The 27,172-nt window shown below is 37.0% G+C and overlaps 2 protein-coding genes across 2 annotated transcripts in view; one reads left to right on the top strand and one right to left on the bottom strand.

The window, feature by feature from the left end:
• The window catches only part of rtf2 (replication termination factor 2), a 20,773-nt gene extending 7,344 nt beyond the window's left edge, over positions 1 to 13,429 (bottom strand). Inside the window, exons 1-5 of the mRNA XM_079241892.1 lie at positions 13,293 to 13,429; positions 12,886 to 12,980; positions 9,725 to 9,818; positions 9,443 to 9,582; positions 8,722 to 8,800 (exon numbers count right to left, since the gene is read on the bottom strand). Coding sequence (XP_079098018.1) covers positions 8,722 to 8,800; positions 9,443 to 9,582; positions 9,725 to 9,818; positions 12,886 to 12,980; positions 13,293 to 13,361 — 477 coding nt within the window. The 5' untranslated portion in view covers positions 13,362 to 13,429. The remainder of the gene's footprint in view (positions 1 to 8,721; positions 8,801 to 9,442; positions 9,583 to 9,724; positions 9,819 to 12,885; positions 12,981 to 13,292) is intronic.
• gcnt7 (glucosaminyl (N-acetyl) transferase family member 7) lies at positions 2,967 to 6,012 on the top strand (the record flags this gene model as incomplete). The annotated part of the gene is made up of 4 exons (XM_079242833.1): positions 2,967 to 3,173; positions 3,347 to 4,088; positions 5,439 to 5,534; positions 5,774 to 6,012. 4 exons carry the CDS (start codon positions 2,967 to 2,969, stop codon positions 6,010 to 6,012), a joined length of 1,284 nt encoding a protein of 427 aa, XP_079098959.1.
• Positions 13,430 to 27,172: the final 13,743 nt, after the last annotated feature.

The following is a 27,172-nucleotide window of genomic DNA, read 5'->3' as shown; positions in this document are numbered from 1 at the left end:
GTTTAGGTATGCTTTTCCTTTTTAACATGAACAACACAAGCTGCATGACTGTCTCATAAAAACAGGGAAATCACACCCATTTGAAACACAAATATTAGTCCCATGCAACCAGCAGGGGATCTATTGTGTGGCTGTAATGCAGGCTCAGTGGGTGTGAACTCATGCCATGTGCTCTGTTCAACACAAGAGGGATAATCTCAGAAGCTGACCAAGCAGCAAACAAACTCTGTGCTTGCTGTTCTGGAGTCAGTAACTCTGCCTTTGCCATTAACACAAACAACACAGGCTACTGGTGAGCTGAAAACCTTATCAAATCAGTGAATAAGTCAACTGGAATCCTGTTACAGTTGACAGGAAACAGGATGAAGACAGAGAAAAGTGGCATTCAAGGGAAAGATATCGTGGATAACTCAATGGTAAACCCTTAATTTGGCAGATGGACATCAACAGTATTGCAAACAAAGAAGAAGAAATGATTCTCAAGGTTTGAGATAAAGCAACAGAGTGCAAGAGGACACAAAAAGAAAGATGCAAAGCACCAGTAAGTAGGAAACTGTATGGGGGAGGAGAATGGAAAAATCCTTTAGGTATTCGAGTATTTTCCTCTGTGCAAGATGTGTGACTGGGTGTTACTGCTGGTAACGAGGCAAGGACCTCGTCTCATGGGAATGTGGGGGAAGCAACTTAATCAGCTATGAATAAACTAGAGAATAACACACACTCTAATGCAAGACACTCTGACTCCCTGACACGATCTAAAGCGCAGAGAACTAAGCCTTCCCACCAGCACACGTCAAAACAATTCAGCCAAATTTAGCTCAGATACATTATAGACGTTGCCACTGTTCCTGACATTGCTGATGATGGAGACTTCTGTTCATCGATGGACTGTAGCAACATAGCTCAGAGAAGCCATTTGGGTAAAAGAAAGCTAAACTGCTGTTTATGTGTAAACCTTTATTTCTTCACCTAAGAGACTTCAGACTGAACTGCCTCAAAGGTAAATGGCTAACCTTGTCTTTGGCATTTGACTTTGCATACGCTGTCAGCAAGTGTTGTTTTTTTGTTTTTTTTCCCTGTGTGCTCCTTAGATATTTTATGTGTACACTATAACATCTCAGCAAAATAGTTTCACAAATTAGCCTTAAGAAAGTAAAAACATAATTACTTTATAAACCATATTTCTATTGATTCTGACAGTAAACATGGCGTTTACTCTCAGAGTAAACTTACATTTTACTAGGCATTTCTTTCTTCTACCAGTATTAGTGGCAGGTAAGAACTGGGTCATTAGAAGGGAAACATCTCAGCAGAAGATTATAAACGTACACATTTCCATCGTAGTCTCATGTGGATATCTGTAACTGTGCTGCTGCTCTCAACAGGGGTACTCGAGTGTGGACATGTCACTGATATGAAATTAAGAATAGCATTCAGAGATGTAAAGCCAGAGTGCAATGGGCTATATGCAATACTGCATTGTAACATTTGTAAATATTTACTACAAAACTCGCATCCATAATATCCCCTGGTTCACGACTCTCATATGGCAAGTTTCGTGTGTGTGCACGTGTGTGTGTGTGTGTGTGTGTGTGTGTGTGTGTGCTAATGTCAAAATAAACTGTTCACAAAATTTCCACTACAATTGAGCTTTAAAGGGAGAATTTATTGGCCCGTTTTTTTTACACTTTTGAAACACGTCTTGAATACAGAAGGAAACAAAACTGAAAATATTGTAGATAAATACTAATGAAAGTTTCAGGAAAGTGTTATGCAATCACTTTGCATGAAGCGTTTCCATAGCCAGGTTATGAACAGTGATTTAAGCAGGCTGCAAAGAGCAAGCTATGTGTAGGTATCCCTTCACGTTTTATGTTGGGACTATGTCCTCTACAGTATATAGTCCAACCTGCAGGCTATGTGGGGAAAAAAAGATAGGCGATGCTTGTTGTCTGTTTAGCCATTATTTAGTGATAAATAATCATCAACTTGCCTCTGCTGTTTTCAACAATCATCCAATGTGGTGTTGACCAAAACTAGTCCTGAAAACACTTCTTCTGTTTTCACAAAAGTCACAAGAAAGGCAATTATCACTCCTTTGAAAGCAGGATATGTGTACAATATTGCAATAGATATTCAAACTCAAACCATTTCAAACTTCAGTGTGAGAAATAGTTAAAAAGCTTACAGGCCATTTGTTATGGCTGAAACAAAACTGCATTCTGAAAGCCCCCTTTCAGTCCATACTCAAGAGAAAAGTTCTCAGGATGCATCTGAGCCTTCTAGGTTGTTTTCTAGCATACCCTTCTCCCTGATCTGAGCATGTGAATGACCATCAGTCAAGTACTGGGCATTTTGCGTCTGTGAAACGCTAATCTGGCAGTTAATGGTTGCATTTACAATAAAAAAACAGCAAGCTGTTGGTTGTTGAGCTGTTAGTTTTAAACCACACAGCCTTCTGGCTGTCTTGTGGGCGTGGTAGCAGAAGTAAGAAAACTGTGGGTTTTCTATGTCATACATTCACAGGAATCTGTCACTGCCACAAAGATTGTAAGAGTTTTGCAATTTTTTAACCTCACAAAAGGCTTGTTTTCTGACGATCTGTTGCACATTGCAGAAATAGAAAAAAAGCACGACAATCCCCCATTTTCATGATAAGCAAATGTCTCACTTAATAAATATACATAAAGTTTAAATTGAATCTATTTCCATTTTCAGCTGTCTTAATCTATTGTTGAGAGAGTTATTGTGTCATATCAGATCATACTAATTTATTAACTATATTTGGTACCTTGAACTACTAAAAACAGACTTCATCGCATAGAAGTAACCTACTTATTTAACCCTAATAATATTCCTGAAGGATCTGGGACCCTTATGCAAATAACTAAACTGGGTGTCTTCATTCCAGGAGCTTCATCTGTGGTGGTGGTGGTGGTGGCATACTACAAAGATACAGAGCTATTATGTGCCAGCTCCATGGGGCAAAATGCAGCTTCCTGTTCTGCCTGGGGATGAGTATTATTATCGGTTCATTAATTTATTTTCAGACTAAAATGCCAACTGAGCAAAAGTACCTACAGCCTCAAAGTTGCAGACCAATCTCTGCTAAATGTAAAGCTTTTCTACCTAAGTTGGAGAAGGGAGTAGAATGGTGCAAACGTGACTGTCAGGTATGATTTTTTTTTTTTTGTTTCTTTTTTGGTGCACATACCATTGGAAAATTGCATGTAGATTTGCACGTCTGGTAAAAACTGGTCAAATAATTAGTTGCATACTGCAAATTGCATTAATAATCCACTGAAAAACATTGAAAATTAACACATCTCTTTTTTTATGTCAACAGGTGAAAAACTATATCCTGAATAGCAACCTGACGTGTTCAAGTTTAATAGTTGACCTACACTTTATCACCAGACCTCTCAGCCACAAGGAAGAGGAATACCCTTTAGCTTTCATTGTGACTATTCACAAAGAGTTGGAGCTTTTCGTGCGCATGTTGCGAGCCATTTACATGCCACAAAATATCTACTGCATTCATGTTGATGGCAAAGCACCAATGGAGTATCAGATGGCTGTCCAGAGACTAGCTAGCTGCTTTCAAAATGTGTTCCTCTCCAGCCGCAGAGAGACAGTGACCTATGCTGGGTTTTCACGCTTGCAAGCTGACTTAAATTGCATGAAGGATCTAGTCAAGTCTAAGCAAAGCTGGAAGAAGGTGGTGAATTTGTGTGGTCAGGATTTCCCTGTCAAGAGCAACCTGGAACTGGTGGAGTACATGCAGAGCAAGGAGTGGAGGGACAAAAACATGACTCCTGGAGTAAAACAACCAGTGTCAATGAGGCACAGAACTCAACTCCAGCATAGAGAGATCAGAGGGTCTCATGTTGTTCCAAAAGGACAGGGATTGAAGAAAGGTCCTCCTCCACACAACCTGCAAATTTATTTTGGAACAGCATACTATGCGCTTACAAGGGATTTTGTAGACTTTGTTCTGAAAAGTCAAATAGCTCACGATCTGTTGGAGTGGTCCAAAGATACATTCAGTCCAGACGAGCACTACTTTGTGACACTCAACCACATCAAAGGTAATATCCTTGTTTCAAACAGCTGCACTAACATAAAAACAACAACTTCTTATGGCCAGTAACAGAATCTTTCATCGAGCATAGCATTAAAAAAACGTCACACAAAATACAAAAACACAAGAAGGTTTAACAAGGTCAACCAGCACATTTAACAGCATGGCGTATAGCTGACTTAACACTTAAACTTTAAATTTCCACTAAGTACTTTTTATATATCAACTATTAATACAGAACACTGGTTGGTCTTTAACACGTGGAATGCCACAAATTAATAGCCTGAGGCTTTGAGAAAAATATTTATTTTACAATTTTCATCCTATCAATTACTCAAGAATCAAGCTGTCTTAGAAGCTAATGTTGCACACCCTTATTATTGCTTATGTTTTTGCCAGCGTTTATCTGTTTGCTTGTCTGTGTTCAAGATAACTCAAAAACTTATGGATGGTGGTTCATGAAATTTTCAGGAGGAGGAACTTTTTTTCTTTTTTTTTCATGTATGTATGTATATCACTGCACTGGTCCTTCAGGCCACAATCCTGCAGGTTTTTAATGTATCCCTGTTCAAACACACCTGACTCAAATTATTTGAATCATTGTACAGAATTTCATAGGCTGTTGGATCCATTTAATATGAGCCAGGCTAGGATTAGGGTTGATACACTTAATATAAGTCAAGGTATAAAGCTAAATCATACCAAATCCAGATTTTTAATATGGCAAATGTAATAACTTGTTCTTAATGTGTTAAAATGACTAAATATCTTAATTCTACAGATTAATCTCTTTGCAAACACTTGCTCATTTTGACAGCACAAGTTTTTTCACATTGGTATTAGGTTCTGTAGTATTTCAATTTTTTCCTTTTAGTTTTTGCATAGTCTGAAGAGAAGAAAATAACGATTCAATCCACTAGTTTAACCAGCTAGCATTACATGAATACAACTGTAATGAACTAATGGATTACAATGACAACATAATTTCATTATCACCGGACTATAACACTCACTGATTTGAATCAGACCATACATTTTAAGTACCTTGACAAGACCTTTATCATAAACTGGCTTTTTATGAATAAACAGTTAAATAGAAGTAAAACCACTTTGCTGTATAAACGTCCTACAAATATGACTTTTTGGAAACGTCCTCCTATGGGTTTTTCTGAACAAGATCAAAGGTTTCAACTGAATAGACTAAGTATATTCAGGCTTGTTTATAACTTTATTTCCCAATATCTGACAAACAGTGATACAGTAGGAGGCATTTAGGACCACCTACTAAGGATTAGTGTGTTTGTGCATTTTAATTGGGCCACATAATTATTGATGTTATCTGGTTACATGTTTAAAGAGGCACCAGGCAACCATATTGACGGTGGTTGGGCAGGAGCGATCCGAGCAATCAAGTGGAGGGATCAAGAAGGAATGACACACAGTGGTTGTAAAGGTAGAGTACATTAGAGTTTTAACACACTTAGCATATTATATATGTAGGGAATCAATTGTAAAAATAAAAAAAGACATTTATTTGGAGGTTTTGTAATTAATTAATCTTGAATAATGTTGCTCCAGTCGCAGTGCTTCTCTAAACTCTTTCCTCAATACTTCTGACAAATGCTTCTCTCTCTGCTGTGCCTTCATTCGTCTGTGAACATTCATGTCCTGACTGCTGTTTTTCTTTTTTAGGGCATTATATTCGAGATATTTGTGTTTATGGAGTGGAAGACCTTCTGTGGATCATCAACACAAACAGCATGTTTGCCAATAAGTTTGAGAGTAATACCTTTCCTGAGGCACTTGACTGCCTTGAACAGTGGCATAGGAACAAAGTGCTGAACCAGTCAACTGTTCCCATAGAACCATCATGGCTGCTAGCTACAAAGAGCAGCTCAAGCAGTGCTAGTTACTTTCAACAGGTGTGCTAATGTATGAAATCATTCTTAAAATAACAAAAAGTTGTGGTAGATGTTTTTCTTCTGTGCAGCCTATGGAAAATTTCAGTAGAACAAAACTGAGGTGTGATGATTATGTTGTGCACTTCAAAACTGTAGAGCAGGTATGATTCTTACAGGGCCTGAAATTTACTTTTCACACCAGGCAAGTGGGGAAATCTTCCCTTTGCATACTTTATATAGGGGGATTTTTACACTTTACATGAGAGTAAAGCTCTGAAATGAGCATCAGACTGGCAAGGTTTGTGTTATTCAGTAAATTTCTAAACTGTTTTTTAATTATAATTTGTATGCTCAATCCACATTTACATGACTTTAGAGTTTATTAACAGTTTTGTTTTGATCTGGTTGTCATCTGTGTATTTGAATGAGTTACTTGGTGCTACTTATTGTGGATTCATTCATTATGATTTAAACCAGGACTTGTGCTCCTTGTGAATGGATGCTTTTCATGGCAGGCGTGCTTTATTTATTTATTTTTTTTAGCACAACACAGTATCTGTTTATCTGTGTCACTTCCTGTCTTGCAGTTTTAGATACTGTTGTAAAATTCTGACAGAAACTACTTCAAAAGCGCAGAATAGTGCGTTTATAAATCCCCTGCGTTTGTTTTTTTTCAATATTTGTTCTTACAATATTTTTCTACATATTAATTTATGTGGGGGGATTCTAACCTGTAACATGCTCTTAAAGAGCTCGGTTTGTGGGAATCGATTACTAAATTCACCATTCTGACAATACTGCGGTGAATTTTAGGTCCTGTCATAACTGTGTTTATTTGTTTAAAAACTGTACTATCATTGTTATTTATTATGTATTTGATGTAGAGACATTCACATTTCTAAGACAATTAAATAAAAAACAGATTATCTGGCAAACAGTGATCAGTATGATGTCTGGTTTGGTAAAAACATTTGCTGATAAATCTATTCTCGATTCAATATCGAATTGACTGGTTTCTGTGAAATTCATGTTTTCTTTGTGAGTACTATACATGATAACTACTTAAATGCAAAAAGTCTCCTCTGCATGAACACAACAGACAAAATCTTTTCTCTTAAAATGTAATTAACCAGAATGTCAAATCACTTACAAGCTGAACATAGTGATAAATTATTTTGTCCAATTTATATTTTCGATTGAAAATCTGAAGTCCAAAGAATCTGCATACAGTTTCCCATGAAAGGTCTTGCAGATTTCCTTGTGGTTTGAAGCCCTGTCTCCGTTAGCAAGTGATTTATGACTGAGCCACTTCTACGGAAACAACTACGCACAAGTATTGCCTAATATCTCAAAATAGCACATTTATGGGAAATTATGGCCATCTTTTAAGGATGGTTTTCAACACCATTTTTGATACAACAGAGAGGGAAAACAAACTTTTGAAAGTTAACAAAGTCAAAGAACTACAAAAAAAAACACAGCTCAAAAAATATCCTTAAAATACATTAGTAATAAATTACCACTGCAAAATAAATTAAATATTTTAAGCTCATTTGGTGCTTGCAAAGACAATCTTCTTAGCTTGTTTGCTCTTTGTAGTGCAAAAGATACAAAACTGAAAACATTTTAATGTTTAGTTATTGAACTTAACATAAAAGTCCTTTTTGTCACAATACTAGAAAACAGCTCAAGTAAACAACATAACAAGCTAGTTAAGATGATCTAGTTTTTAAATAGATAAGATTAACCAAAACTATTTAAAAGATCAACTACATGTCCTCCAAAATTACATCATTTTGCTCTCACAGGCCTGGCTGGGGACATTTTGCCTCTTGTTCTCAGCACATCAGCCAAGCAGAAAAACTTGTTCTCATGGGGCTCCATGAAGTATTTTGTGATTGGCTGCACAGCAGATATGGGCGTGACAAACACAAAAAAGACCGTTGTGCCTTAACCGTTTCAGTTGATATTAAGTTGGAAAAAAAAAGATTAATAACAGCTGATAAAGGTCACGAAAAAGTACAAAATTAACACAAAAAATGTGTCACTTAGATACAGAGACACCCCTGTGTGCACAACCCCCTCCTTGCCACAGACAAAGCGTATCATTCAATATAAAATCAATTGCACTGGTCAATTGTACATTGCACAAAAAAAAGAAAACAAGCCCTGTGGAGGAAGCTTCTCGTGCTGTATGAACAGACCGGACCAAAGTAAAGTTGTTTCTTGCCCTTTAAGCAAGCGTTTCCCATGGAATATGTGATAATCATCAGTCTGGTTGTAAGCTACACCTTGTCATCTTAAGTAAGTTTATAAAAAGTTTGGCATTGTGATTGTGGTTTTTCTCTTTATTTTGGGGGGGTATGCTGTTTGCTGTTTATCTTTCTCAATTTTCTGGACAGCTGCAGCAATCCATTAAGCTGTATAAAGCTCTGAGAGTCTCCCACGAGAGTTATAAAAATAAAGAAGGGACAAAAAAAAAAAACAATTTGTTTTTTTCAGCTTAAGGAGCAGTTGTGCATCTGGGACAGTGTCATTACCAGAATGCAACTATGTCTAAGTCTAGGTTCATATCAGAGCAGCTTATTTACATAACAGCTTTGTTTATGTGAATAAACAAGAAGAATCAATGCCATGTGCTGAGAGTCAAAGATAATACATTTCTTATGAAAATTGAGATTTTGCTCACAATCAACAACCAAAGAAGAAGACCAGTGATTAAAACAGACTTGTACTCACCTTGTGACAGATTTCTGTCTTCACCTCCTTCAAGGCCCTGTCTGAAAATACACATCCGCAGGTTTGCAGGTAACAGAACCTGAGAAGAAAACACATAATACATATAGGAAGTCTAACCCTCTCCAATCTTTGCAGTATTTGGCAATTTCATAGACATAACCATCCCAAAAACTAAAAAGGTGATATTAAGGTCAGGGTGTTACAGTCATAAGTCACTTTGTTTAACTGGCTGAAGCTTTATTTTTTAATAGCGTATTAGCTAGTAAACGTTTTACTACTGCCAGTACTTAAAAGATAACAAAGAAGATAGTGAGAAATAGATTGAATTTTTTTTTTTTACAGAGAGTCAGATTAATCTTAATTCAGGGAAGAACAGATATGATTGTAAACATGTAAAAGTTACATAGAGATTGTGTGAGGTCAAATATTCAAGGAGCCCATTTCTAATAATTCACAAGATGTTTACTTTTAATTTTTCCCAAACCTTAAACAATTGAGATTGGCACATTAAAAAAACCACTGGACGGAAATTAGCACCATTGATGTGAAAAGCTGAGTGCATGTTTACAGCAATTCTGAACATAAAATACATTAGATTTAATATGATATTCCCAGAGAAGATTTTGAACACATGTGATTTTGGGATTATATTTCTTCAGTAAAGCAGTTTCTTTTCAATTACGTATTCCTAAATTTAACTATCTTCATTAATGTTGGTTACCTGTGTTTGCCATTCATCTCCAGACCAACAACAGGGCAAATGAACATGCCACAATGGATGTCTTCATATCTGTCTCCTTTTGTGTTTCTCCTCTCTCCCTCCCATTCAGGGTTATCAGTCAAGTTAAGTTCCTTTATATCCTGCAATGGCAAATAAATGGATCAATACATTTTCTTTTCTTCAACCAAAACTAAATTAACAGAAATGTGTCCATAAATACTTGTTTGGAATAAAGTCTTCCTGTATACATGAATGTAGATGAACGCCACACAACAACTGTACCTTGATGCCACGGATGTGAAGCACTGCCTCGGCATTGGGACGCTCAGCAGACTTATCCAGAAGATATTCAATGACAGCATCTTTGTTGTAAAGTCTGAAATTCAATATGGACAAGACGTTCAGATATTCAGTTCAGACTCTAACAATGGACAGTTAGACTGCAACACGTTGGCTGTGTCTCAGTTCAGGGTCAGCACACTTCCAAGTGCAGATTCGTCGGCTACATACGTCATTGTGGAGCGCCAAGTGCGGTCCCAATTCAAAGGCTCCTTCAAATCCTCCCTTCAAGTCTGCACTTCGTCTGGCTCCAGATTAGCATAAAACGAAGGCTACAAGCGATGCATCCTATGCTGCCTCTCTTATCCCAGAATTCATTGCGTGCTTGATAGAAAAGAATGAGCAGCAGAGCGCCGGTGTAGGTACCACACGAACGAGACAGTTTTTTTATTTTTTATTTTAATGTATATTTGTCCCAGCAGACAACTTGGGAGGACACCGGCATTGTGTCCGATACCCACAAATAAATTTTATTACAGTTGTCCTCAAATGTCTTCATTCCCCTTCATGAAAGAAAAGGTTGGATTTTTTTTTTTTATGACTGATGTAACATATATCATTTTATCATATTAATTTTTTTCATATACATATATATATATATACATATACATATATATATATATATATACATATACATATATATATATATACATATACATATATATATATACATATACATATATATATATACATATACATATATATATATATATATACATATACATATATATATATACATATACATATATATATACATATACATATATATATATATATATACATATACATATATATATATATATATATATATATATATATACATATACATATATATATATATACATATATATATACATATACATATATATATATATATATATATACATATACATATATATATATACATATACATATATATACATATACATATACATATATATACATATACATATACATATATATACATATACATATATATATATATATACATATACATATATATACATATACATATATATATATATATATACATATACATATACATATATATATACATATACATATATATATATATATACATATACATATACATATATATATACATATACATATACATATATATATATATATATATATATATATATATATATATATATATATATGTATATATATATGCGCTGTTCTGGATGGAGATGTCTGATGTTTCATAAGGTATCTGTTGGAGCCATTTCTCCAGTGTGGGGGACATGGCCCCCAATACTCCGATGACAATGGGTACTACTAGTTCCAGTTGCTCCTTGAGGCCTTGGTACTTCTCCAGTTTCTCATGCTCCTTTTTCCTGATATTTTCATAATTGTGGATGGATACATCGATCACTACGGCTCACCTCTGCTACTTATCCATGATCACTATGTCCGGCTGGTTGGCCACCACCATTTTTTCTGTCTGGATCTGGAAGTCCCAGAGGATCTTAGCCCTGTCCTTCTCCACTACCTTGGGGGGAGTTTCCCACTGGGACTGGGGGGGTCTCCAGTCCATATCCTGCACAGATGTTCTTGTACACTATGCCAGCTACTTTCTTATGGCGCTCCATGTATTCTTTGCCTGCCAGTATCTTGCACCCTGCTGTGAGGTGCTGGATTGTTTCAGAGGTTCCTTTGCATAATCTGCACCTGGGATCCTGCCTGGTATGGTACATCGGGGGCTCGATCGCTCTGGTGCTCAAGGCCTGCTCCTGTGCTGCCATGTTAGTGCCTCTGTGCTGTCCTTCAGTCCAGCCATCTCCAGCCATTGATAGGACTTGTTTATATCGACCACTTCAGTGATCTGCCAGTGGTTTATCCCATGCAGGGGCTTTTCTTCCCATGATTGTTCTTTCATCTTGTATTCATATCATGTATGTGTACATATACATACATACATATACACACACATATATATATATATATATATGTACATATATATATATATATATATGTACATATATATATATATATATGTACATATATATATATATATATGTACATATATATATATATATATATAATTACAGAAACATTAAGGCGTTTAAAAAAGAAAAAAAAAAAAATCGCAGAATTTTTGTCAGAGCACAATTTCCTGTTATGCGGATTATACTGATGTACACGGTACTTCTGCTACTATCTTAGCCGCATTGGCCCTATATTTAGTAATGTTTCAGACTCTTTAGTGACAAAGCGAGTATCAACAAGTCTAGCATTTTTTTTGGTGGTACCTGGGACTCTTGGCAAGTAACAATAAAAGAATGTATAGTTTTCTCTTCTCCTTTAGCAACACCTCCCTCTTCCCACCTCCCCCCATCTAAAGAACACAAGTAGCTTGGTTTTCATGCAGCTCCACGCTGCTGTCAGAGCAGGAGGTGATCGCCTCTGATGCAAAATCAAACTAAAGTTGCCACTAAGCAACTTCAGCGTCCTGCCCAGGTTTACTGTCAGATATTATTTTGTCTATTAATGTGGATACAAATTTTTTTTTTAAAAGTTAAAATGACTGTGCCATGTTGTAGACTCTTAATTAGAGAATAACTGGAGCTGCAGCTGTTAGTTAAAGCATTTTTAATGGCACTTTAACTTTGAGTCTGTTCAGTTTTGGCCAAGGATGTTTCCTTTTTTTTTTTTTTTTTTTTATGTTTTAAAAGTTAAATGCATTTTTCCAGATATTAATAAAGCCTGAGTTTACAATAATAATCTCCTTTTCTATTATTTGCTTCAATCATCTCTTCATCTCAATTTAAATAAAAAAGGTGCTTTTTATGGGCAAATTTTATTATGCAATTAATCGAGATTTATTAATTACAAAGTCTACAATTATTTCTACCATAATACATAGCGTAATGAGAGTAATAAAGTAAAAAAGAACAGGAATATCATGTTAAAAATTATGGCAATTGAATCTTCAGGCCAAACTTCTATAATCTGACAAGATCCATCAGTTTGAGTTGATGACAAGGAATAAACTGTCATTACTTACGCACAGTATTCTGAGATATATTTTATTTATTTATTAATATTTAATTTAACTTTTTTTCTGCCTGTCAAAAACAAAAGCTACAAGTATTTCTTACCTGCCCAGCTCACAGGCCACAATGGGGCGTCTGAGTTTCTCCTGGCTTAAAGCACAGTACTTCCATTTGGCAGCTCGTTCAGCATTCTTATCAACCTGGACGTCAGAAGAAATGCTATTTAGCTTCATTTTAACTACGAAGATTACACGGCTCTGTGTTAAAGCTAAAGTTAATCCCTTCCTCACAGAATATAAGAAAATAAATACATTAAAAATACATAAAAACATTGAAATGATTTTCTTTTGTCTTTATTGCTTAACAATTACCTAAATATATTACAATAAGTAGTCATAATCTGTTTAGCTTGTCTGCATTAGCAATAAAACGACAGCTTTGACTGCGTCTCCAGGATGTAACAAGATAACTTTTGTTTGTTTTTTTTTTAAAAAAAAAAAACATAAGCACACCTTCTCAACTTTTTTAGGTCCTTTGACCAACTCATGTCTTTTGGGAATCGTTCCGCCATCGCATCCCATCGTGAAAATAAATCTTAATTTAAACTGTCTGTTAGCTTACACGGACAAAGCTAGTCCGATACAGGAAGTTAGTACGTTGTAAATAAACAAGAAAAGCTCGCGGCCGCACAGTGAATTTGGTGCCGCCCTCTAGTGGCCAATAATAGTGTACTTTTCAACCTTCAAGTTGTATGTTGCAGCAACCACCACAAAGTGGAGCTATTGCTCCAAATATCAGCTCGCTTGGCACTGAAACGAAAATGTACTATTTACAAAATACATTACACGTTTTATGGGCAAAAATATTCTAAAACTGGCATTTCATTATTCCACCAAGTTTTTATTTATATCATATGTTATCATTAGTTATTTTTGGCTGTTCTGGTAAATGTTGTCCATTTGTTATACATGAAACCTTTTTTTTTTTTTAATCTAAAGTGGTTGGGTGTCAAAATATTTGATGGAAAGTTTTAGTCACAACACTCTACATGTCAGCACAAAGTAAAAAGAAAAAAAAAACAATCAACTTCCCACAGATTGCTTCATTCGTTTACTGCTTATCCATCTATTAGACATTTTCAGTCAGCCATTAAACCCAGAACTAGTAAGTGACATTAGTCTGGCTTTCAAGCCTGTTGTCAGAGTGGTCTAAAGATGAAAGTTTCCTTGGAAGATAGTTCAATGAGTGCTAATGAGATCTGTTTCCTGTGCCTCGCAGGCTGCAGATTAGTTTACTATCGATGGTGATGTCCAAGAGCGACCATTAGTTTGGGGAATACCTCAGTGGAGACAACTCTGGCGGCATGACTGATAATCTGTGTGGAAAGGAAGAATGAGTAAAATGCAAAGCTGACTTTCATTTTGACTGAGAAAATAGGTCCTTTGAACTCCCTCCAGTCAGGCCATTAAATATACTTCCCAAAATTTAGCAAAATTGACAAATATAAACGCAGAAACATCTCTCCATTTTGCCATTTGGTTCGATTGGTTCTTCCTGTAATTTATAAATTGTATTATGTGTCTTATTGAATTTCCCCCCTTTCTCACACAGAGCTAAATGTTTAGTATGGATTTTCATTAGAGGCAATGGAGTGAAAGGTCTGTTAGCAAACTATCTTTGAGACAGTACAGCACCCCGGGCTGGAGTGCAAAGCAACACCCCAGGAACACACAATGCACAATGGCTGTTTTGGAAAAAAAGAGGACTGGAACAATGATCTCATATGGATATAGATAAATCTTATTAGTGGAAAGTGCTAATAACATTTGTGGAATATAACATGTTTGTTTAATATCAGTGTTAGTTTTGTATTTAAATAAACAGTTTAATCTTTTTTTATATATATAAATATGCAAATATCCATAACCAAAAACCTCTTTTTTTTTTTTTTTTTTTTTTTTACATTAAAAGTTATTTACAGATGCCTGTGTTCTAAACCTTTAATCTACATTTTCAGCGTCAAAGTATTATGTGCAACTTTATGACATGGCCATTGCTATGGTGTATCGTGATATGACAGGAAAAAAATTCAGGATAGTAATGGTTAAAGACTGAACAACTGTTTAATTCAGCACTGATTAAATCATTTACATTTTTAAATGTAATCACATTAAAATATCATGAGACTTCAAAGTGTGACAATTTTCCATAAAAATCCATTAAATTAAAACACATTATAAGTAAAGTGACAAACAGTAAAATATCTGTTGTTTCATGTTTTTTTAACTGACTGAATTTCAAATTTTAAGGCAACTTACTTACTATAATTATAACACCATGATCACTCATATTTACATCCTCTGTACTTTCTTTATAATATATTTGCATAGTTGAAATGCAACTTCCTTTTACCCACATCTCCCCTGGACAGACTGGTACATTACCAATAAGATATGTGTGATTGACAGGTCAGTCCAAGGGGGAGATTTTTCCACAACTCAGCCAAAGAGAACTCCAACCAACAAGTATCCATCCAACCTCATGTTTATACTTCCATGATGAGTACAACCTGCCTAATCAAACTTCCAGTGACTGGCCTTGAACTGTAAGTGTATACATCTTAACCATCCCAACCATTCAGCCAGAGAAGACTAAGGCTACATTAATTGCAACAGACCAGCCTCGTTATTGCACCGAATCCAATGCTTTTAGCGTTTCTAATTGGAGAGGAATTGCTTTGTTTACATTGGCGCTAGTTGGTAGAGCTGGATCCACGGTCCTGCAGCCAACAGAGGTTAAGCTCGCTAAGGGATGAAAACAATACTGCCTACTTCAAAATCTCTCAAGAGGGAAATTATCTGGTAAAACTTTGGTGGTGATTTACTCAGATTTTTCCCATGAGTTATAAGTTTTAATTTTTCTTTTTTTTTTTAGAACTTTAAAAGTTCTAAAGGTTTACTTCTAGAAATGAGGGGGTTGTATTCTTTCAAATGATCTGTTCAAAACAATTATTTAAATTTTTTAAAGTCTTAAAATAAAAAAGGAAATATCAGCTATTGGTACAATATTTTAAAAGAAGCAGAAAGTGAAAAGTTTAGGTTTTTTAAAAACCTGGGAACCTTTGGAAACATAACTGCTTTCCAAAGGTTTTGAATTGCTTACATTTATTTCAGAGTAAGCACAATATTCTGTGATACAAAGGCCGTTGATGAAGCCATGCAAGACAAGTCATGTCTTCAGGCTGACATATCGGACAGTATTGTTAACTTGTTACACCACCGACCCTCATAATTAATTCCCAAGGGAAGAGCCGTTCGTTGACCACTCACCAAACATGCCAACAGGTTAGTTTTATGAGTTTTAAAACTTTATTTATTGATTAATTTATTTCCAAGTTGAAAAGTCCATTTCTCATCTGGAGAGAAAGACTAAGTCAGAATATTTCTGGCAAGTCATCTTAAACAACATTAATTAATTACACAGCAATTAAAACAAATCTAACTTCTAACTTTTCAATGCTCCTCCAGATGACACAATCTGCTGTGAGTTCTTAATGTTCTGAAATAGTATAACCTTTGCTTTACACATTTCTTTGCTATGTCTTGCTTACTGGGTGGGTTCTGGATGGAGCCCATCAGGTAAGTCTGTACATCCTGCAGGCTTACTATGGAGTATTTCTCACAAAAACATAAAGGCTAGTTATGGTACATTTCCAAGCCTTTTTGCTTCTTTATTTAAGTCATTTTCACCATTCCTTATTAAAGCTGAGGTAGGTAATGTTGAGGAGCTAGCAAGATTTGAAATTGGCACCCTGTCTTGGCTCCTCCCTCTCTGGTTTTGCTCCTTGAGTGATCTAAGGCTTTTTTTTTTTCTTATAAGAAATTAATAACTCCATATCGGTCCGAACATTTGGATTGGTCAGTTTTAACAGATTTACAGTAAACTCAGGGGTCTAACTATATTTCTTATTTTTTCATGGTTGTAAAATGTATAGACTACTCTCAGGACAAGGAACCATTTCAGCCAGAGTAAAACAAAAAAAAAAATGTCTGAGCAAGATTACCCACCCCTGCTTTAACTTTGACTTTAGGGGAGCAGAAATGTCGTGCACAGAAGATTCCTAGCAGGAAACATTACAAGGCTTGATGCAAAACAAGTGCAGCATTACAGTGCACTGCAGTGCACACTGCTTTCCACTGCAGGAACAACAATGATCTTTTATGGGTACTTCACACAACCCAACCCTTTACCTGCCAGCTGTACTATTTTGTAGGTCAAATTTGTCAATGACTTTATTAAAGGTTATTAAAAAGATGTGGAAGTAAACATGTCTGTCTGAGTCTTTTTTTTTTTTACTGCTTGGGTCAGGTATATATACAGAAAGTAAACATTTGTTATCCCATTACTGTTTCAAGTTTTGACCATTTGACTATTGTTACCATATCCTTTACTGTTTTCTCAACCATTTGTTAAAAAAGAAAATAAGAATGTTCATTCTTAGTGTCTCAAAGAAATGGAAAAAGGCAAAGAAAAAAATATTCCAACACTTTTTTCTTAGTGCTAAAATTATGGTTAAAATAAATCCACTACAGTAGAACAGTAAAATACACAGTTTAAGATATACAGATTCAAGAAACCGTAATCTAGTAACCCAAATCTGTGATTTGATGTGTCTAGTCTGAACAAAAGGAAGACAAATTAGACAAATAGGCTAATTAGTAGTTAATTACATATATACCATGGTTAAATTCCATGGCTTATTTATTTGCTTTTCCACCACAAATTGCAGCAGTCTGCTTATCATAACTATGTCTTCATCGTAATCTGTACGGTTCATGGAGTGGACTCACTGAGGTCTGGAACCAAGCAGAGGCACCCATAAACATCAAGAACTGAACCTCCAACTATACATTCACCACAACATTTCCTCTCAATAAAAAGCCTGCTCTGTTAAAGAATGTTTTATTTTGTGATTGTTGAGTTGAATTGCGAAGGCTGCCGCACTCCCTCAACTCAAACACCATGTATCAAATCATACACAAGTTCATGTACCTAACGTATAACGAGAAATCCAAAACCCTGAAAAAGTACACCATATCCAAGATGAAGACTGAAATGGGTTACCACATACACAAGTTGACCTCAATTATTTTTTCATTCCTTCCTCTGTTTATGTTGAAACTCACATAGCTGAAACTATGTTAGCTGAAAAGCTGCCCACAACAAATTTTTTGATCCTCAGTCTATGCACTATTGTTATTAACGCACTTAAATTTTCCCAAATACTGTTTCTGATTCTGATTACTTGCATTCTAAACACCACAGCCTGTAACCTGGTTTTTTTTTTCCAATGTAGGGCAGTTGAGCAGATCATTTGCTTTTATTGTCAAGGTTTATGATCAGATTTTATGTGATTCCAACTGGAATGTCTAAACATGGCAGTGTGTTCAAATTCAAATGTTTAAAGAAAGAAAACACACCTCCAGTTGCCATGACTCCCAGAAGATTAGACACCATATTTTTAATTTGCACCAACCTGTGACATTTTTCTCCTGGAGTAAAGTTTACGGCTCAACACTTAATTTACCACAAATTTCATGAGGCACTGGGTCTTTTGTGATATGGTCAAACACAGATCCATCAACTCTTACACACACACACACACACACACACACACACACACACACACACACACACACACACACACACAGTTCACCTGGTAAGTATTTTACCAACAGCAATAAAGCTCTTTGATTATCTTTTCCACTGTGGTAAACCATCTTGAACACCCACAGATGAAAACCCACCAACAGATAAATAGATCCATACACGCATACATAGCTGAGATCCATTTGCTCATAGTCTGTATAAACAGACAACTGTATGACAGACTCATATGCACATGGTGCAGAGTCCCTCCCGATGGCCGTAAGTGGGTGAGGAAAGTCTGCATACATCAGTGGAGGGTATATGAATGGAACAATTGCTTGTGCTCTGGCAGCACACTCAGTCACAACTCATTAGCTTGACGGAGTACCCAAAAGGTTCTGACAGCGTCCTGGCTGTGATTGGTGTTGCCTGGGGTGACGGGGACATACCTGTGGCTGCTGTGTGTACTCTGTGGGGACATGGTGAAGACTAAGCACACGTAGCAACTGAAGCCTGGCAAGACCAGTAGCACTGGGGCTAAATGTCCACACATGCTCCTGCCACTCCACTACATGTCTTTAGCAATAACAAAATTCTCTCACTTTTTTTTAAAGGTTTTCACTCTCACTTTCACCGTCTTATGCCTCTGCCCACACAAACTCACATTACAATCGCTGGGGAAACTGTGGGTGATTCTACTGCTGTGGCATGATGAGCTCAGTGCTAGCTTTGAATACTTACCAAAAATCAAATTGGAGTGTGGTTCTTATTTTGAGTTTATTAATAAGGCTTTCTGGCTTGAATTCAGGGTCAGTAGTATTTGTCAAGAGTTAGATGAAAATAAATATATCACTCTTTTACCAGTGAACATAGTTAGCTTAGCTTAGCATAACCATAGAAAGCTAAACTTGTACATTGCTAACAAAACCTACCTGCCCCTCAGTGAATCAATTATGTTATTTATTTTATCATGTAAATGTAAATAATCAGTTTTGGTTGTATTCAAATTTAGTTTGATTTAAATAAAATACACCTTACTGTCACATTGACAACTGGGGAAAACCAGTATGGGATCTATGTGAGAAACTATGTTTATTCAATATTACATGCAAATGCTAGTTTTTTACACATCCAGCTGAAATCAAAACTGCAACCATATTTGATATTTAAAATTTGAAATGTAGTTTTTACAATCACAGATCACTTTAGAAAACAGCCAGTCTCATCTTTTAATTATCCTAAAAAAAATAATCATCCCTCATCAACATTACTGTTAACCTTTCTCCGCTTGTTAAAGTTTTTTCCCCATTTAGTAAAAAAAACAAAAACATGGACAAGTTTCCAACACACCAATTCCTGTGTTGTCTCCTTTCGCATGACATGGTCTCACATGTAGAAAGTATTATTTTCATGTTGTTGACATATTTAGATTAGCAAGAAAGTCACCTATAAAGTTTCTGGATGAGTGTGATGCAACTTACTGTAAAAAGAAAAAGTTTGGATTTTGAAACTCCTGCCAGCTCGGTCTAGTTTTAGACTGTCCTGAGTCTACAGATTTGCTTTTGTTTGGCTTTCCCACACTGTTTTTTTTTCAGGCTTCGGCTCAAAACTTGGGTTAGTGAAGGCAATGATTGAAAAGTTGCCACCAACACCTGCGTGAGGAGCATGTTCAGTGAAAGTTAGCCTCCTCCTAAATGTAGAACCAACAGACTTAAAAACACCTTTGTCCATAATACCATTGCGCCCTTCAAATATTCACTTGGGGGGATGAAGACATAGAAGATAAATATGCAGTTATTGTTTATTCAACTTTATTTATTATTGTTTATTTTTATGTGCATGCTACTTTTCTTTTTTGCTACTGGAAATTTAAATTAAAGTTTTTAAATTTAAATTCAAATTTCCCTGAGGGAGTCATCCCAAAGGTATCGATAAAGTCAAATCTAAGTCTAAGTCTAACACATTACCCAGTAGTTTGCAGACTTGTGTTTTCAGGGTTCAATCTTTCCATTTTGCTTAACCATCATATTCAGAAAAAATTAAGTTTTACATGTCCTATATACTTACTTTTGTTATATACATTGTAGATATAAAAACAAATTGAAAAAAAAAAACCTAAAATCTCTACAAACCTGATTCATCTCAAACATCCAGAAACACTAGTAAAACCAGATCTTTCTTTTTTCTCATTGGAACAACATCCACACCATCCAAAGTTGACAGTTTAGCCGTGTCCATTGACAGATTCACAGCTTACCCTTCCCTAAGGTTAAGAGTCTGGTTGTCATCCTTGACAATACAATACCATTTCAAAATTACATCAATATCATTACTTCTTCAGCAAATGTCCAACCTATGAAAAATAAATCAACTTTGCCCTTCCCTAACCCCCTAAAACTGCCATTATCCTTGTTCACAGTCTTATTATATCCCATATTGATTCCTGCAACTCTCTTCTCTTCAAAAGTTCCTCCATACACTTCAACTGGTTCAGAGCTCTGCTCCTCAAATCATCAATAAAACCCCCTTATATCAACATATCAACACCCTTCTAGAGCAACTCTTCTGACACTCATACTCCACCATATTCAGTTCAAACTCCTTACCTTTCTAGCCATCCAAAGCCTCACCCCTTGTCTGCCTGACATCCTCTACATTGCCACCTCATCTTGCTCCTTTAGATCTTCCACCTCCATACACCTCACTGTCCCTCCTGTCAGCCCCAGTAATATGGGAAGTAGAACCCTCAGCCAAGACAAAATTCAAAATGCTGACACTCTTGTTATCTTCAAATCCAGACTCGAAACTCACTTGTTAAAAGGCAACAAAAATAAGAAATTGGGCGCAAAAACTACCTTGTCAGAAAACATAAAGGTTTGGCTTAAACCTTCTGATGTTGTCAACCCTTTGCACTGTAAAACAACTGTCATTGTACTGTTATTCGATGGCAGTCACATCATTGTGATATGGTGGTGCAACACTTTGGCAATCCTTATTTGTCATACATGGGCACTTGCTCAGGCCACATCTGCATTGCACATCAATGTTTCAGGTACCCCTCTCTAGTCAATAATTGGCTCACAGGGTGCTCTCATTGAATTCATTGAATCTATTAAAGCTGAAGGTAAAAGAGCAAAAAGGAAAAACTTGTACAAATACAATCGCAACACAATTTATGCCATTCCAACATACAGGAACATGTTCCTCTTCTATTTTCTCATGTTGTCCATTATTAAAGCTTAAGAAGCGTTCAATGAGAGCACCCTGTATGAAAGTTAATGACAAGATGGGGGTATCTGACATATGATTACATGAAGGAGAGGGAGTGTCCATATATGATGTGTAAAGAGTGACAAATTGTTGGTTAGTTTTAAGAGGCTTGGTGAGCTAATGAGTCATTGATAATTGTCTTTTTTTTTTTTTTTTACCTGCATGTTCTTAGTCTAAAAGATGACCTTCTGGTGGATCTGTGCATATTTTTTAGAGTAACAATTATTACTTCAATGATGTGCTGAAATGAGCCATCTGCTGTGCTTTTCCTCTCTCTGAGGGGTCTTTGGAAGAACATGTGTTTTTAATAAGGGTCTTTGCGTCTGGCCTTGCATAAATGTTTTGCAGCGTTCCTTCTGTGAACTGGGGCCTGTCTTTACAGTAGAGGCTAATCAGCTGTAAATTCTGTTTTAAAAAGGAAAGGAAGGCCATGGAAGGAGTTAATATCTGAGGCCCATTGCGTTCCCTGTCTCTTTTTTTTATTCTGTCCAGCTCTATAAGTCTGCCCTGTGCTCTTTTACAGACACATATACACACACGCTTTCAAGAAAGTCAAAGGAGCAGATGATGACAAAATAGAAAGGAGAGAGTAGATAAGCTTAAGGCTTTGACAACTGATCTAATGACCGGGTAGGGAGGTTACAAGCTTGGTACCCACAGGGAGAGGAAGTGGGGCAGTAAATATTTTTAAAAGCTGTCAATAAATTTGCAGTGTTGAGTTGAGAGAGGTATTCCCAACTAAAGCCAAGGAGATCTGGCTCCTGTGTAGGCTGGGTGCTTGTCTGTGAGACCAACTGGTTAATAACCTACAGGCTGCTGAGCTGAGCTCAAGTGTAAAAATATGTCTTGAAATACACACCTCAGACTTAAAAGTGCAAAAAATCCGATAGAATCACTGTAATAGTTGGCAACTGTGGTTTTAAACTGTCATTCTACATTTAATATGTTAATATGTGAAGAATTTAATACTTGATTGATACTTATTACAAAACAAAATATAATATAGGCTACATAATACAGCTTATGGGATTTAAATTAGATGTTGGCAAATTTGTGTCTTCTTAAGAGACATGCTTTAAAATCTTTATTCAAAACCTGACTGAGGGATATCTTGCGCAATTCTTAAAATGGCTACAGTTCAAATCCTACAGTCTGTTTTTTAGGATTAAAGGAAATGTAGTTATGTCTTTTGGTTAAGAATAAGACACTGATTATGGACAAGATGATAAACTGTGGCACAACTTTTATCAGTAGCTCTGCCAGTTGGGTGCAGAGTCTGTCAGAGAACTATAAAGAGAGAATACAGAGAATACAGTATTATGTGCTTCACCGAGACATGGCTGCATGAACACATCCCTGACTGTAATGTGTCTGTACTGGGCTTTAAAACGGTCCATGCAGACTGCAGTAGACAACACAGCGGAAAGCTAAAGGGTGGTGGAATTGCAGTGCTGGTTAACCAGCATTGGTGTCATCCTGGACATGTTACTGTCAAGGAGAAGATATGCACAAGGGACATCGAACTATTAGCTGTGAGCTTCCATATTCCATATTATTTACGCAGAGAGTTTACCTGTGTTATTCTGGTAGCGGTTTATATAATACCTAGTACAGCACCAAACACAGCGAGTGACATCATCAGCTCCGTCGTTGCTCGGCTACAAACACAGCATCAAAACTCATTCATGGCAATCTCTGGAGGCTTCAACGTCTCTCTCTCTCTGCAACTCTGCCAACATTCCACCATTTTGTCGGCTGCTCCACCAGAGAAAATAAGATCTTGGACTTATTTTATGCAAAAGTGAATTATGGATACAGTTGTTCTGCCCTGCCTCCTTTAGGAAGATCTGACCATAAACTGGTTCTTCTCACCTCCCATACAAGCAACCAGTCACAACAAAGACTATCAAAATTTGGTCTGCTGAAGCGGAAGATGCTCTTAGAGGAGGCTTTGAGGCTACAGACTGGAACGTCCTCTGTTAACCTCATGGAGATGACATCAACGCCATGACTGAGTGTATGACAGATTACATAAACTTCTGTGTGGACAGCATCGTCCCAACAAGAACAGTGAGGTGCTTCCCCAATAACAAACCCTGGATCACCAGTGACCTGAAAAAGCTGCTGAACATCAAAGAGAAGGCCTTCAGGGATGGAGACAGGGAGTTATTAAGGGCAACACAAAAACAACTTAAAACACAAACTAAGAAATGCAAGGAAGACTACAGGAAGAAGTTAGAGAGTCAGCTCCAGCAGAATAACGTGAGGGATGTGTGGTCTGGAATGAAGAAGATCACCGGCTTCAAGTTAAAGGGGGACCAGCCTGATGGAGGTCTGGACAGAGCTAATGAGCCATGAGCTAATGAACATATTCTTCAACAGGTTCAGTGCACCCCCTACCTCCAGACCCAGGCCCAACAGACCACACACCCTCCATAAGCCCACTGTTTTTCTGTCACACCTCCAATCTGTCACCCTGCAGCTCAGTCATGGACCAGAACACAGCTTTATCTCCCTCCACATCAGGACATCCTGAGACCTCCACCTTGTTTGTGTTCTGCAATCTGGTTAAGAAGCAACTTGAGAAACTGAACCAGAACAAGGCTACAGGTCCAGATGGTGTCAGTCCCAGAGTTCTCAAGACCTGCTCAAAACAACTGTGTCTGATTCTCCAGCACCTTTTCAACACCAGTCTGAGACAAAATAGAGTCCCAGTGCTGTGGAAAACCTCCTGCCTTGTTCCAGTGCCTAAAAAAACACAACCAGCTTAACCAAGTGACTACAGACCAGTTGCCCTGACATCTCACATCATGAAAGTCCTGGAGAGACTCTTACTGGCTCACCTCAACAAGCAAGTAAACAGCTTTCAGGACCCATTACAGTTTGCATATCGTAATGGATTTGGGTTTGAAGATGCCATCATGTACCTGCTCCAGAGAGCACACTCTCATCTGGACCATTCAGGCAGCACTCTGAGGGTCATGTTCTTTGATTTCTCAAGTGCTTTTAATACCATTCAACCTGCTTTGTTATGTGAGAAGCTCCATAAATTCCAGGTGGATATCTCCACAACCACCTGGATCTATGACTACCTCACAAACAGACCCCAGTTTGTGAGACTGAAAGGTTGTGTGTCTGAGATGGCGGTCAGCAGCACTGGTGCACCACAAGGAACTGTACTCTCGCCATTTCTCTTCACACTGTATACCTCCGACTTCCAGTACAACTCTGAGTCCTGTCATCTGCAGAAATACTCTGATGACTCTGCAGTTGTGGGATGTATCAGTGATGGACAAGAAGCAGAGTACTGAGAACTGGTCAGTCAGTTTGTTAAATGGTGCAGTGACAATCATCTTATATTAAATACCAGCAAAGCAAAAGAGATGATTGTTGACTTCAGGAGGAACAAGAATAAACAAAGCACTGTCTCCACCCTGAGAGAGGAGGTGGAGGTGGTGGAGGAATACAAGTATCTTGGAGTTTAGCTGGACAACAAACTGGACTGGAAATGCAACACTGACTACATCTACAAGAAAGGTCAGAGGAGACTGTACTTCTTAAGGAAGCTGAGGTCGTTTAACGTCTGCACCAAGATGTTGCACATCTTCTATAAGTCTGTTGTGGAGAGTGCAGTCAGCTTTGCAGCCATCTGCTGGGGTAGTAGCATCAGAACCAGAGACTTGAAGAGAATCAACAAACTGATCAAGAAAACTGGTTCTGTGCTTGGAGTAACTCTGGAGCCGCTGGAACTGATTGTCCAAAGAAGAATGCTGCACAAGCTGATGAAGGTGATGGAGGATTCTTCACACCCTCTCCACAACACAATGAAGAAACAACAAAGTGTGTACAGTGACAGGCTTCTTCAGGTCCGATGTAAGACTGAAAGACACAGAAGATCATTCCTCCCAGCAGCCATCAGCATCTGGAACAAGACCTCCTCAAGTTAATTATATACTACAATATTGAAATTCCCTTTGGAGATTAATAAAGTGTTTTTCATTTCATTTCATAAAGTCCACAGACTCACTTTCCCACAACTTTTCAACATGCTTGTTACTCAGCAGCTAAGTCAAAGTTGATTTCACTTGCATGCCTAATGGCAATTCCCCACAAGTAGGTGCTTCCATGTGATTGATGAGATAATGACAGACAGCTACAGGTTCACCTGCAGTTGTCTGTTTCAAAGACAAATTGGGCCTGTTCAAGAAAAAGGGTTCAGCTAACTGAGTCTAAAAAGAAAGTCTGTGTTAACCTACTCTGAGTGAGCAACTCTGAGTTTTTGGTCACAGAACAGTTGCTGTGAGTTGATTCAGTCAACTGTGAGCATCTTTACAAAGAGTTGGAAACCACAACAAAAAGTCATTATCAATAGAGCACTGATTCCTGAATTCACCATGGCAACTGCTGACAAAAGCTAACTAGCTTTTGTTTCGCAAGCGAGATGTTCTTGTTGAACGAATACGAAGAGTTACCAAGGAGAAGCTTTCTGAGTGGAAAGAAACATCGTAAGAAAACTGCTGAGTCATTGTGGAAGTTTGACTCTACTTTTTCAACTGACTGAATATTTAACTTTATTAAGACTTCAGCATGTGTTGAAAATATTGATGGATAAGATACAATTTTATTTAGTTTCAGTCTCATTGAGGAAAAAAACATGTATGCAACTGAAAGTTAAGTGTAAACACATCTTTTAGAAAGGTACAATATTGTACGAGGCCATAACTGGACATCTTTTTTTTTTTTTTACAGTACCTGATATAAAGATTAACTATTCAGTAGCTATAGGTAGTTTAAAACATACTGAAGCAGAATGATTTCCTTGATCACAGGAAGAGGAAATAGGATGGTGGGGAGACACTGTTGGCTTGTAGTTTCTTTAAGACTGTTATCTTGAAGGAATTAAAAAAATTAGAAACATAGTAAAGACATTTTAAATGACACTGTAACACAAAAAAAATATTGCTGTTACATCATTTTATGTTTAAGGTGTTTTACGTTGGATATGTACTTCTGGAGTATTCAAGTGACTGCAAAACGGCGCTGCTTGATAAAGTGTAGAGCACGAAATGAGAACATGTCTGTTCTGGTTCTAATAAATCTTTGTACATCAGGGATACCCAGTCTCATCCTTGAGATGTACTATTCTGCAACTTTTAGAGGCATCCCTACTCTAACACATCTGAGTCAAATTGCTGAAATTCCTCAACTGCACATCATTCAGCTTTGTGGAGACTTGGTAACAAAACATTAATTTAATTCTCATCCAGAACACTGCAGCCAGAGCTTTAACTGAGACTGAGACATTTGAACAATTGACACCAGTTTTAAAATCTTTACACTGGCTCCCAGTCAGTCACAGGATAGATTTTAAAATCCTGCTGATGGTTTACAAATCTCTGAACGGTTTAAGCCCAGAATACATCTGTGATATGTTCATAGAGATATAAACCTAACAGAGATCTTAGATCCAAAG

The sequence above is a fragment of the Telmatherina bonti genome, assembly GCF_933228915.1.
Source record: "Telmatherina bonti genome assembly, chromosome: 6".
NCBI classification, from domain to species: Eukaryota; Metazoa; Chordata; class Actinopteri; order Atheriniformes; family Telmatherinidae; genus Telmatherina; species Telmatherina bonti.
The sequence above is the reverse complement of the archived record's forward strand: the minus strand, read 5'-3'. Positions and strand labels throughout refer to the sequence as shown.